This window comes from Diplotaxodon limnothrissa, linkage group LG20 (assembly GCF_057381915.1).
Source record: "Diplotaxodon limnothrissa isolate DT_005_m linkage group LG20, D_limnothrissa_male_GT1.1, whole genome shotgun sequence".
Taxonomy (NCBI): Eukaryota; Metazoa; Chordata; class Actinopteri; order Cichliformes; family Cichlidae; genus Diplotaxodon; species Diplotaxodon limnothrissa.
The window spans coordinates 2,615,917-2,626,639 of NC_140615.1; the positions used below are offsets into that span (position 1 = coordinate 2,615,917).

Consider the following 10,723-nt stretch of genomic DNA (forward strand, 5'->3'; position numbering starts at 1 on the left):
CACGTACACATGTGCCTCGCTCCTCCTCCTCCCTTGTTTCAATATAACTATCCAGTCAGCATTTTCAATGCGTCTGATTGCGGCAATAAAATGCAGGAATTATGCACCGCTTCATGCAGGAGACATCAATCAGTGCGTGTGCACACCCCCCCTTTTTTTCACATTGTTTGACCTTCTCATGTGAGGGCAGTGAATGTGCAGAACAGATGCGCGACACACAGCATGATTATGTGCTGGATTAATGACTGGGCTGAATCCATTATTTTACTGTGTTAATACATTCTGTAAAGGAGAATAGAAAGTAATTTTCTCTCCCTCCTCTGGGCTAAACTGGGTGTGTGTGAGGAGATTAGGGAGGAGGGGGATTTTGCACAGACGACATCCTGTTCAGCCTTTGTGCCTCATTCAGCCTTTTAGCACTTCTTATGCAGGGATAAAGGGTCAGACAAAATCCATTCAATCTGTCCCTCTATGCGTAATGTCTGCTTTAAACGATGCTCTGTCGAATCGGCCAATAAATAAATACCAGTTCATCTACACGTTGATGTCCTGATATAGAGAAATTTAAATGGAAAAATTGAGTTTAATCTAAATTGTTGTTTTTGTCTCTCGTCTTTTCTAAACAGGCAAACCTGGTGGCCGCCTTTGAGCAAAGTTTGGCACTGATGACAGCGCGGCTGCAGAGCCTGTCGCTAAGCCACGAACAGAAGGTAACATCCCAGCCCCGCTTTCAAGCACAAACAAACAAAAACCTGAGCTCCAGCTGCGTTTCACCACCGCAAATTTCTCATGAGCACTCGGCTAAGAGCTAATACGGAGGTGACTTTGATCGAATCCTGCAGTGGGAGCTGAATCTAGGTTAGAGGCCCCTGGCTGCAGTCCTGCAGGGTGGCTCGGTGTGAAAGGAGGAGGATCAGTGTGTTAAAAATCTCTAAAGGCTGAATGATAAGAAAGACTCAAACAGTTTGCATGTGCACCTAAAGTAAACATCGCATTCCTGCATTCTTCTGCCTTTGTGTGTTTTGGTGTAAAAGAATCGATCGGTGCCTGAGCTGTTTAGTGTGAGCATGCGTGTGCAGAGTCTTTCTCAGTGCTTCATGCCTTGCTGCTCCCTCTGAAAGCCCTGTCTAGACCACTCCAGGAAAGGTCTTTGTTGTTTGTGCCAGTGCACTGACCTGTGCAGTTCAGCCCAAAGCACAGACTCTTTAACCTTGAGGAGATGGGCCGGGCGGCTCTATTTAGAGTGGAGTGGCATCGATTTTAGCAGACAATGAGCGGCACTGTTGTTCTTGTCTTTTTGAACTTTTCACTTTGCATTGGTTTGAGTTGAAGTGCATTACTAAAAGCTCACTCCCACTACATAAATAACATATTCAGTTATTTAATGAAAGTATTCATGACTTTTAAATAAAAACCTTTTTCATTTATTACAGCACAAAATCCCCAGTTATAAAAAACAGTAAAATGAAAATGCAGCATTTTTTGGATGATAACTAGACGAGTACAAGCTATCACTCGGCTCGATTTTCAAAGCAGATACAAACAAGTGTTGCTCAAACCATTTATTTAATGTTTGTGCAGGACTCTGAGCTGATGGAGCTCCGGGAGACCATTGATTGTCTGAAGACCAGGAATGAAGAAGCCCAGGCTGTCATACACGGAGCCTTAAACAACCCAGATAACAGCAAAGGTCTGTAAACTATTCAGGTTATCCTTTTATCTCTCGCTCACTCCACAGCACTTTTATTCAATATTTTCTCTCTTTATTTTTTTCCAGATCTGTGTATCAGACGTCAGAACTCCTGTGAGAGCATCTCCAGTCTGAACAGTTTGACCAGCATGTCCAGCGTGGGCAGCTTGAAGGACCAAGATGCTAAGAAGAAGAAGAAAAAGAGCTGGGTAAGAGCTGTTTGCGAGGCTTTATGTTATTCTCACTGCATGGTCTGTGTCTGTTCTCCTTAATGAAAATGACAAAGCAGCGTGGATGAAGTATGACCAGTCTTTCCCTCCTTTGTGTTGTGCTATTCTGCTCTTTTAGGTCTTCGAGGTGAGTTCAGTCACTGTGTTTCTATAAAACCTCTATTAATTTCCTGTCATACAGCATGATGGACCATCTAAAAGTGCAGCACAGTCCTCGAGTACCCTCCATCTCTGCTGATTGGCCTCCCACACTGCTGATTGGCTGCCTCATGTGACCATTTAATTTGAATAGATGGCCGTAATTCGGTTAGAGCGGCTGGCAGCAGAAATGATGTTCCGTAAGAAGCGAAGCGCTCAGGCTTAATCGAGTTTATTTAACGCATCTTTCAGTTATGTTTCTCCCCTGCTACATCATACTTTATCCTGTATTTTGTCCCTGTGTAAGAGAATACATGACTTTTTCTTTTACCATGTAACCCTCACTAAACCAGCTGCTAAATCTAAGTGCAGAAAACGGATTGGAGCTTGGACTCAGTGCAGAAAACGACTGAAAGTTCAAAGCGGTAGTTTGTCATTTTGGGGAAGGCTCTTTGTTTTTGATTAACACCAGCTGCTTGGTTTAAAACAAAGGTACAAATATTCTGCTCTGTGAGATTTACAAATGCACATGATGATATCTCGTTTATTCATTCTATATAAAATGAAACTATACTTGACAGATTGGGGGTTTTGGCTTTTATCTGCAGTGAAAAATGACAAACTATTCCTTTATTTTTTATACTCTTTGTACTTAGCATGTGTCACATTAACAGTTCTAACTATTCCCTCTTTTTTTTCTTTCCAGTTATGAATGCAGTCATGTGAAGTCATCGTTTGACTGTTTTATATCGGTTTATCTCTTCTGTTTCTATGTAGCTGAGGAGCTCCTTCAACAAAGCATTCAGCATTAAGAAAGGCTCCAAAACATACTCTGACATTGAGGAAATTGCCACCCCCGACTCCTCAGCTCCTAACTCTCCCAAGATGCCTCATGAAGGGGGAGAAGGAGGAGACGGCATGCTGCCTTCCCTGAAAACCTCAGCTTCAGCCACCTCCTCTGTGTGAGTACACAACACCTACTCCACCGCACAGCTCAGCAGTGCAGTTTTCGTCTATGAAAATTTCTTATAAGGGCTCCTTGGCTTTTTCCAGGATCATGGAAAGTACAGAAGAGGGAGACGGCGAGGAAAGCGCCGTATCAGAGTTGCGCTCAGAGCTCTGGGTGAAAGAGAGGGAACTGACAGATATTCGACTTGAAGCCTTAGACTCTGCACATCAGCTTGAGCAGCTCCGAGACGCCATGAAAAACATGCAGGTTTGTTTTGCCTACTGCACGTGTCTTTGTTCAGTTACCTGCAAAGCTGTTATTACAATTTAAAGCTTTATGCTCATGTTTCAGTCGACGGTGGAGAACCTGAAGGCAGAAAATGTCAATTTAAAAACAGGAACCCAGCATCACCTCCCTGCCTCTGGCCCCACCTCCTCCACATCCCAGCCTTCAGGCCTGGCGTCCCTCCTGGGGCCCTCTCTGAGGCAGCCAATGAGCATGTCCCTCACCAAATCCTTCAGCCTTAGTCTGAATGATTGTAAAGATCCAGGTCAGAGACTAACAAAGCCTTAAAACAATGTTTACCTCATAAAGAAGTGCAGCGTGCATCTCCTCCTCATTTCCTCCTCTCTTGCAGAAGCGTCTCAAGGTGACACGCTAAGCGTGTCTTCTCAGCGTGAAGAAGTGTGTGCACGTCTGCTGGTCCGTATCGGAGACCAAACAGAGGTAGACGTGGAACACTTTTATTACTCACAATGTCCGATAATGTCAAGAGCTTTAACTGGACACTCTGGAAATTAAGCGTCTGTTTCTTCTCTGCAGGACAAACAGCAGCAGGAGTACTACCTTGGCTCAGTGCTGATTAATGCGAGGACTGACTGGCCTTGTCTGGACTCCCTCATAGCCGAGACCTTCAAAGTAAGTCTTGTAAATCTGGTCTCCTTTTTTATTGAGTGGACATTTGTGGTTCAGTAGCCCGGCTGCGATTTGTTTGCTCAACCGTAAACTTTTAACTGTGATATATTTGTTCTTTGTTTAGGATTATTTAAGTCAAGTGGACCCGACAGCCAGCTTGGGTCTGACCAGTGACTCCCTGCACATGTACCAGTTTACCCAGGGCAGGCTGAGGGTGATTGGGGGGGACAAACCCCAAGGCTCACCTTATCGATGTCTTGGCAATGGTCCCGCTCGTATTTTTGTCACCTTGAAAGGTTAGCAGATATAAGTGCATTCAGTGCATTTTTTTTTCCATGTCCTGTCTCTCCCCCCCCCCTCTCACCAGCGGATGGCTGCCCCTCCCAGAGTTGGCTGGAGTGGAGTGGTCAGAGTTTTTCCTGTGCTCGTGCTTGCTTCACATGGAGTTTTTTGATTGTTTGGGTTTATTTGTATTGTTATCTTTGAATACAAAGCAGCTCGAGGTAAAAGTTGTTGCAATATTTGGACTATATGAATAAAAATGGAGCTGAAAACAGTTTGTTTTGCTTTGAAACGCTGTATTCAAAACTCTTATTGACGTCTATTTTCTTAAATGAATTACATGCAGCTTTTTAACTTTTACATGGTGCTAGTCTCCAGGAATCTTACACATATTTTGAGTGTAATCTGAGGCCTATTTTGTAAATGAAAATGGTTGGCTCGAGGGTCGTGGATGCCAGAGTGCTATTAAATAGCCACAAGACAAAAGCAGGACTTTGGGAATGTAATGAAAGCATGTGATGGTTTATCTGGGCCAGGGTTTGGCAACCCAAACCTTCACTGTGGTTCCTGCTTTGACAGAAAAAAGCTCCTCTTCTATTGTTAGGTTGGGGGGGCTAAAATGACTATTTTCATGTTGGTTAAGCCCCCCGAGACCTAGACCAACTGATGTAATTTAAGTACTGGATCTAGTATAAAATTAGACAGTTTAGTTATTCATAAATGCTACATACATCGTCTTGCTCATCCTCCCCTCTGTGTCTGAAACTCTTCAGGTCTCCGGGAAAAATGTGTTGACTCACTGGTGTTTGAGACCCTGATTCCTAAGCCCATGATGCTGCACTATATCAGCCTGCTGATGAAGCACAGGCGCCTTGTTCTGTCTGGGCCCAGCGGGACAGGAAAGACTTACCTAGCTCAGCGTCTGGCCCACTACCTCCTGCAGCGCAGCCGCACTGACTCGACTGAAGCCGGCCACGAGCCCGGTCTCCTGGGTCGCAGCCCTGCTATCACCTTCAACATGCACCGTCAATCACAGAAGGTAAAACCTGATTAAGGATTTTTGGTGGTTTTTTTTGTTTCTTATTCTTTCACAAGCAAGTATGAAAATATGTATTCACCTTTTAACAGGAGCTGCAGTTGTATTTGTCAGATCTAGCAAATCAGATTGACAGAGAGTGTGGAGGGGAACTTCCCCTGGTCGTTATCATCGATGATATTAGCGATTCAGCGGCCATCACTGAGCTTGTTAATGGAGCGCTCACCTGCAAGTATCACAAATGGTAAATGACTGAGAATTACTCTGTTTCACCAAAGAATTCAATAAGATTTGTTTAATCGAAGAGTAACAAGATTTTCTCTGTTGCTGTGTCAGTCCGTACATAATTGGAACGACCAATCAACCTGTGAAAATGACGTCTAACCATGGGCTGCACCTGAGCTTCAGGTAGGCAGAGGACTGGATGAAGCATACTCCGTGACCCTGTTTAACTCTTACGCAGAAAGTAAGTGTTTCTTGCATGTGGCCACAGGATGGTGATGTTCTCCAACAACGTAGAACCAGCAAATGGGTTTCTGCTGAGGTACTTGCACCGTAAAGCTGTAGAGGCTTACCAGGACCAGGAGCAGGACTTGGCACGCCACCAGGAGCTCCTCCAGGTTCTCGACTGGATCCCTCAGCTCTGGTACCATCTGCACGCCTTCCTGGAGAAACACAGCACTTCAGACTTCCTCATAGGTGAGATATTAGCAGACAGAGTGAGCAAAGTCCGACTTGGATACTTGGGAGAGAGTTGTTATGATAAAGACCTGTTAACAAAAAACCCTGCCTCCTCCAGGTCCCTGCTTTTTCCTGTCATGCCCAGTGTCAGTGGCGGAGTTCAGGCAGTGGTTCATTGACTTGTGGAACCACTCGATCATACCGTACTTGCAGGAAGGAGCCAAAGATGGCATTAAGGTGAACATGCACACATTTCCAAAATATAACAGTAGTGGAACAAACAATAACCCCCTCTATAACAACACTGTTTTCACTATGGACTTGTCTTCCTGTCAGGTCCATGGGCATAAATCAGTATGGGAGGATCCGGTCGAGTGGGTGAGAGGCACCCTCCCCTGGCCCAACGCACAGCAGGATCAGTCCAGGCTCTTTCACCTACCTCCTCCTAGCATAGGTCCACTCAGTGAGGAGAAGAAGCCTCCTAAAGACACACCTCCACCCAGCACACTGGAGTCAGACCCACTGGTGAGTGATTGTGTGGATGCCTATTGAGATCCTCTTTCTTTATTCTGCAAGTTGCTTCCGTACGTTTTTTGGACGTTAACTACTCCCTCAGTTTTCAGCCGATTTTCTCCGTTCAAACTTTAAAAAATTCTGCTGTTTCTGCTAATGGGTGCTATGACTTTTGGTGCTCATAACTTCTATACTTTTTGAGATATTGAATTTTTTTTGCAATATTTTTTGCCCATTTCTGCCACATTATCAGCGGCCTCACTGATTTTCCTCGCCGGGTTGACCTGTGTTTTAGCTCAGTGAGATAAGCGTCCGTTCTCAGACTGGGAGGCCCGGGTTCAAATCCCGCTTATGGCAAAATTTCTTTCAGTTAACAGTTAAACTTTTTCACCCCTTTTCAGCACAATTTTAAGTTTTTTCACCACTTTTCAGCTTTTTCAGCTGCTGATTGAACTCTTTTCTGCAAAACTTTTAGCCTTTTCACCTCTTATCAGCACAATTCTAAGCAGCTTCTGCTAATTTCACCAGAATTGTCAGTCTCTCCACCTCTTCTTTGTGAGAATGAGTTTGGCGGAGTGAGGTGAGTCGCCGCCTTGAAACCAAAAGGTTTGAATCCTGCTCAGGGAAATGCTTTGTTGTTGTTTTTTCAACTTTTTCAGCTTTTTTCAGCCGACATCTTCAGCGTTAAGGCACCCACACAGCATTTTCGCAGGAAATGCAAATTTTTCTAGTTTTTGTGCCTAGATGTGCTTTAGTCCATTTTGATTTGCTGAGAGTGGAGAATATTGCCGGGAATACAAACAAATTGACATTGTTTCAATAAGACTGTCAATTAATTGAATTAATTGACCATGGTGCAAAAAAAGTTCATGTTGCGAAAGGTGTGAAGAGTGTAGAGCAGGGGTCCCCGATCCCAGTCCACGAGGGCCGGTGTCCCTGCAGGTTTTAGATGTCTTTGATCCATCACAGCTGATTTAAATGGATAAATTACCTTCTCAAAGTTCTCCAGAGGCCTGGGAATGAACTAATCATGTGATGCAGGTGTGTTGACCCCGGGTGAGATCTAAAACCTGCAGGGACACCGGCCCTCGTGGACTGGGATTGGGGACCCCTGGTGTAGAGCCTGCAACACCTCATCTAGCAGCTCACTGTAACTGGGCCATCGTGCTCCATACTCACAGGAATGTTTAAAACTGTCTATCAGTACTAAATTCTCAATAAATGTACTGAATTTCCTGCGATTGTTTCCTCAACTGAGTCCTTTTATTCTGACACAGAAAATATATCTTTAGCATTAGAAACACATAAGAAAGGAGAGCCTGATTACAAGACAGTCAAAAACGCTGGCAGAGCAGTTATTGGATTAAACGTAGAATAACTTAATCTAGAATAACTTAATAACAGAGAAGATTGCTACACATGTAGCAATCTTCTCTGTGGCTAACTCTTCTTCTGTGTCTCCTCCTGCTCCACAGATGGCCATGCTGCTGAAGCTCCAGGAGTCGGCCAACTGCATAGAGTCTCCAGAGAGGGAAGGCAGTCTTGATCCCACTCTGCAGGCTACACTCTGAGTAGACTGTCGATAAAGCTAAGGAACTGTCGACTCTACAGCGCGGCTCTCACAAATGCAGTTCAAATGAGAATTTAAAGACTCCAAGATGAACTTTAATGTGTGCTCAGTGAGCAGTTACAAAGCTAATGTAAAGAATCTACAGAGAGAGGGAGTAGGAGGATTATGGACAGTGGACAATGGGTTTGCTCCTCCCGGATATCTGAACATGGGAAAGATGATGAAACCGCTTTGACAGGAAGCTGCGATGATCACGGCGGGGAAAGATGGTGTCTTTTCTCCCTTCTGCTCTCAGCTGGTATCAGATGGGCTGTTGTTGAATCTGCAAGTGCATGGTGACCAAAATAGTATAAAACAAAATATTACCTATAACCCCGTTGAATATTTGTTCCCTTTGTTTTGTTTTTTTGTTTTTTACTGCCGCAACCCTCACAACAACTATTGGTGCTTATAGGTTTATTTTGGAGGCACATGCGTCATTTCAGGAATGCAGACTACAGAAAAACAGTATGATCACTCCCCAAAAAGTAGGACCAGCACTTGACTACAGCCAAAATGCACTTTATTTTTTTACTTGTAATAATTGGATTTTAGGAGGCCGAGTCAGTGACTGTGTATCAAATGGGGGGATCGGCTTGGCCAAATCATGCAGTTCACTAGTAAATCCTCCAGATGGCAGCATCTATTGATTCCTGCCTCTCTTCTGTTCATGGTGCGCTTTCAGTCTCACTAAAGGTGCTTGGTAGAACATAACGCACACTCAAAAACACAACTATGAAAAAGGCCTTGAATGTTTTCTTCTTTTCAGTTCTGCTATTTTGTCATTTATCGAATAAACAGAACTGCGAAGCTGCAAAGAGCAACGTGCATGAGGTGAAAACTGAAACGAGTGATGATTTCATTTTGGGTTGAGTCTGTAAAGAGAATGTCATCATACGTGGACTCGGTAACCAGTGTTATGCTGATATTATAACCACAGGAAGTCAATGTACTGAATTATAAACACAGAGAGAGAAAAAAATTGAAGAAAAAAACACCCACGACCTGCTTGTTTATTGAGCACCGTTTCTGGCTATGCTTGCGTATACTCTGTATTTAGATATCAGTTTTAAAACACAGACTTCTCTTGTAATAGCTGACGACACAGCTCTCAAAGTCTTGATTTTGTAGGATTTTTTGTACCGAGTCATCTTCAGTGATCGCCCGTATGCCGACGTTTATCACCCGTGTCATCATCCCTGAAGCAGAAGCAGAAAACTTTAGCAAAAAATAGCCATAACATTTTCCTTCCTCTTTCCTTTACTTCCATCTTTTGATTAAAACGTGACTTTCTGCTAATTGTCAGTTTCCTTTTCTCACATGGTTTGAGTTACCGTCAGAAAAGACTGATTAATATTTAAATGTGACTTCCTCCCGTTTTGTTTCTTCATTGGTTTGCACATGAAATATGCTAGAGGTAGTAGATGACAGTATTTATTGCTCACATCTTGACTGTTAACTGAGATAAAGTGAGAAAGTATAAAGAGCGGTGTAAGAGGAGGGAACTGTAGGTTGCTGGGATACTCTTAAACCCCTTAGCTTGACCCTGAAGTACCTCAGACTGCCATACTCTGCCCACATGTTCCTCTACTGCTGTAAAGTAGAGGCACGATGCCTAAGTCTATCTGTGCCTGAAACACAATTTGGCCTAAAAAGCTGCTTTGATCTACCACACAGAGGCCTCGATCTAGAGGGAACATAACTAGTTCCACTGACCTACTCTGATGTCACTTCCATGTCATCACTTTAATGCCCAAATTTGGGTTTCGAGTGGGTTATCGATATATTTGGAGCCTTTGACAGGCAGTTATGTGATAAGCTGTAAGTTAAGATGATGTGTGTGTCAGTAAACTGCAGTTAATGCGAATGTGTATCATGACTAGGCTGCTTTGCACGATTTGACACCATCTTCAACTTAAGCTTGAAGGTCTTGTCGTCATTGGGGAGTTGCCTGAGAAATGGGAAGCTGCGTGAGAACAGATGCAAGCCTAGAGATGTGATGTTGATGCATGTATCCCTGGTGTGTTCCCAAAGTTTCCTTTCATTGGACCTACCGCACTTAAACCTTATCACGGGAGGGATTTTTAAATAACTGGATATCTTCCTCTTTTTCACATTGTTTTTAAGAGCAGACGTGGGGGTTTTTGTGTTTTTTCTTATGCAAATATTTGTAAAGATGTTTTGTTTTTCCTCTTTTGTACATTACATCACTATTGTAAACACTGTAAATAGTCACTGCGTCTGCGACAACAATCACTTAAGGGATCTAAGAGAAAGTTGGGCCCGCGTATGCAGAAAATGAGCGTCCTCTGTGGTTGTATTGTCTTCCTCCAGCAGGAAGGAGCACTTGGCTTAAAAGTGGGCTCGGTAAAGGTTGTATGGCATGTCTCTATAACCACATTAAATCCCATATGTCTAACATTGAGCAGTTGTTACAATAAAGTCATGCCATGCATCACATCACTACCTGTTTTTTACGTGTTTCTTTATAATCCACTAGGGGGTGCTAATGGGCCACTACTCAATTAAGTTGAAGGACCGTATTTGATGGTTTCTTAATTATCAGTTTAATTATCGACAGGTGTGTTACCTGAGTTAAAGGTACACAACTTTTTTTCTCCTTATATTTCTTTACCTTCAGTCTTCCCATAGAAGATGTGGCTTAAGTGGGTAGGCGGGT

The 10,723-nt window shown here is 43.5% G+C and overlaps 1 protein-coding gene across 1 annotated transcript in view; it reads left to right on the forward strand.

The window, feature by feature from the left end:
• Positions 1-10,466, forward strand: part of nav1a (neuron navigator 1a) — an 82,762-nt gene extending 72,296 nt beyond the window's left edge. Inside the window, exons 16-31 of the mRNA XM_085343809.1 lie at positions 627-710; positions 1,582-1,690; positions 1,778-1,899; positions 2,836-3,020; positions 3,112-3,274; positions 3,359-3,557; positions 3,645-3,733; positions 3,830-3,925; positions 4,047-4,218; positions 4,978-5,243; positions 5,333-5,484; positions 5,577-5,648; positions 5,734-5,939; positions 6,040-6,158; positions 6,258-6,446; positions 7,910-10,466. Of these exons, the coding sequence (XP_085199935.1) occupies positions 627-710; positions 1,582-1,690; positions 1,778-1,899; positions 2,836-3,020; positions 3,112-3,274; positions 3,359-3,557; positions 3,645-3,733; positions 3,830-3,925; positions 4,047-4,218; positions 4,978-5,243; positions 5,333-5,484; positions 5,577-5,648; positions 5,734-5,939; positions 6,040-6,158; positions 6,258-6,446; positions 7,910-8,005 (2,319 nt within the window). The 3' untranslated portion in view covers positions 8,006-10,466. The remainder of the gene's footprint in view (positions 1-626; positions 711-1,581; positions 1,691-1,777; positions 1,900-2,835; positions 3,021-3,111; positions 3,275-3,358; positions 3,558-3,644; positions 3,734-3,829; positions 3,926-4,046; positions 4,219-4,977; positions 5,244-5,332; positions 5,485-5,576; positions 5,649-5,733; positions 5,940-6,039; positions 6,159-6,257; positions 6,447-7,909) is intronic.
• The last annotated feature ends 257 nt before the right edge of the window (positions 10,467-10,723 follow it).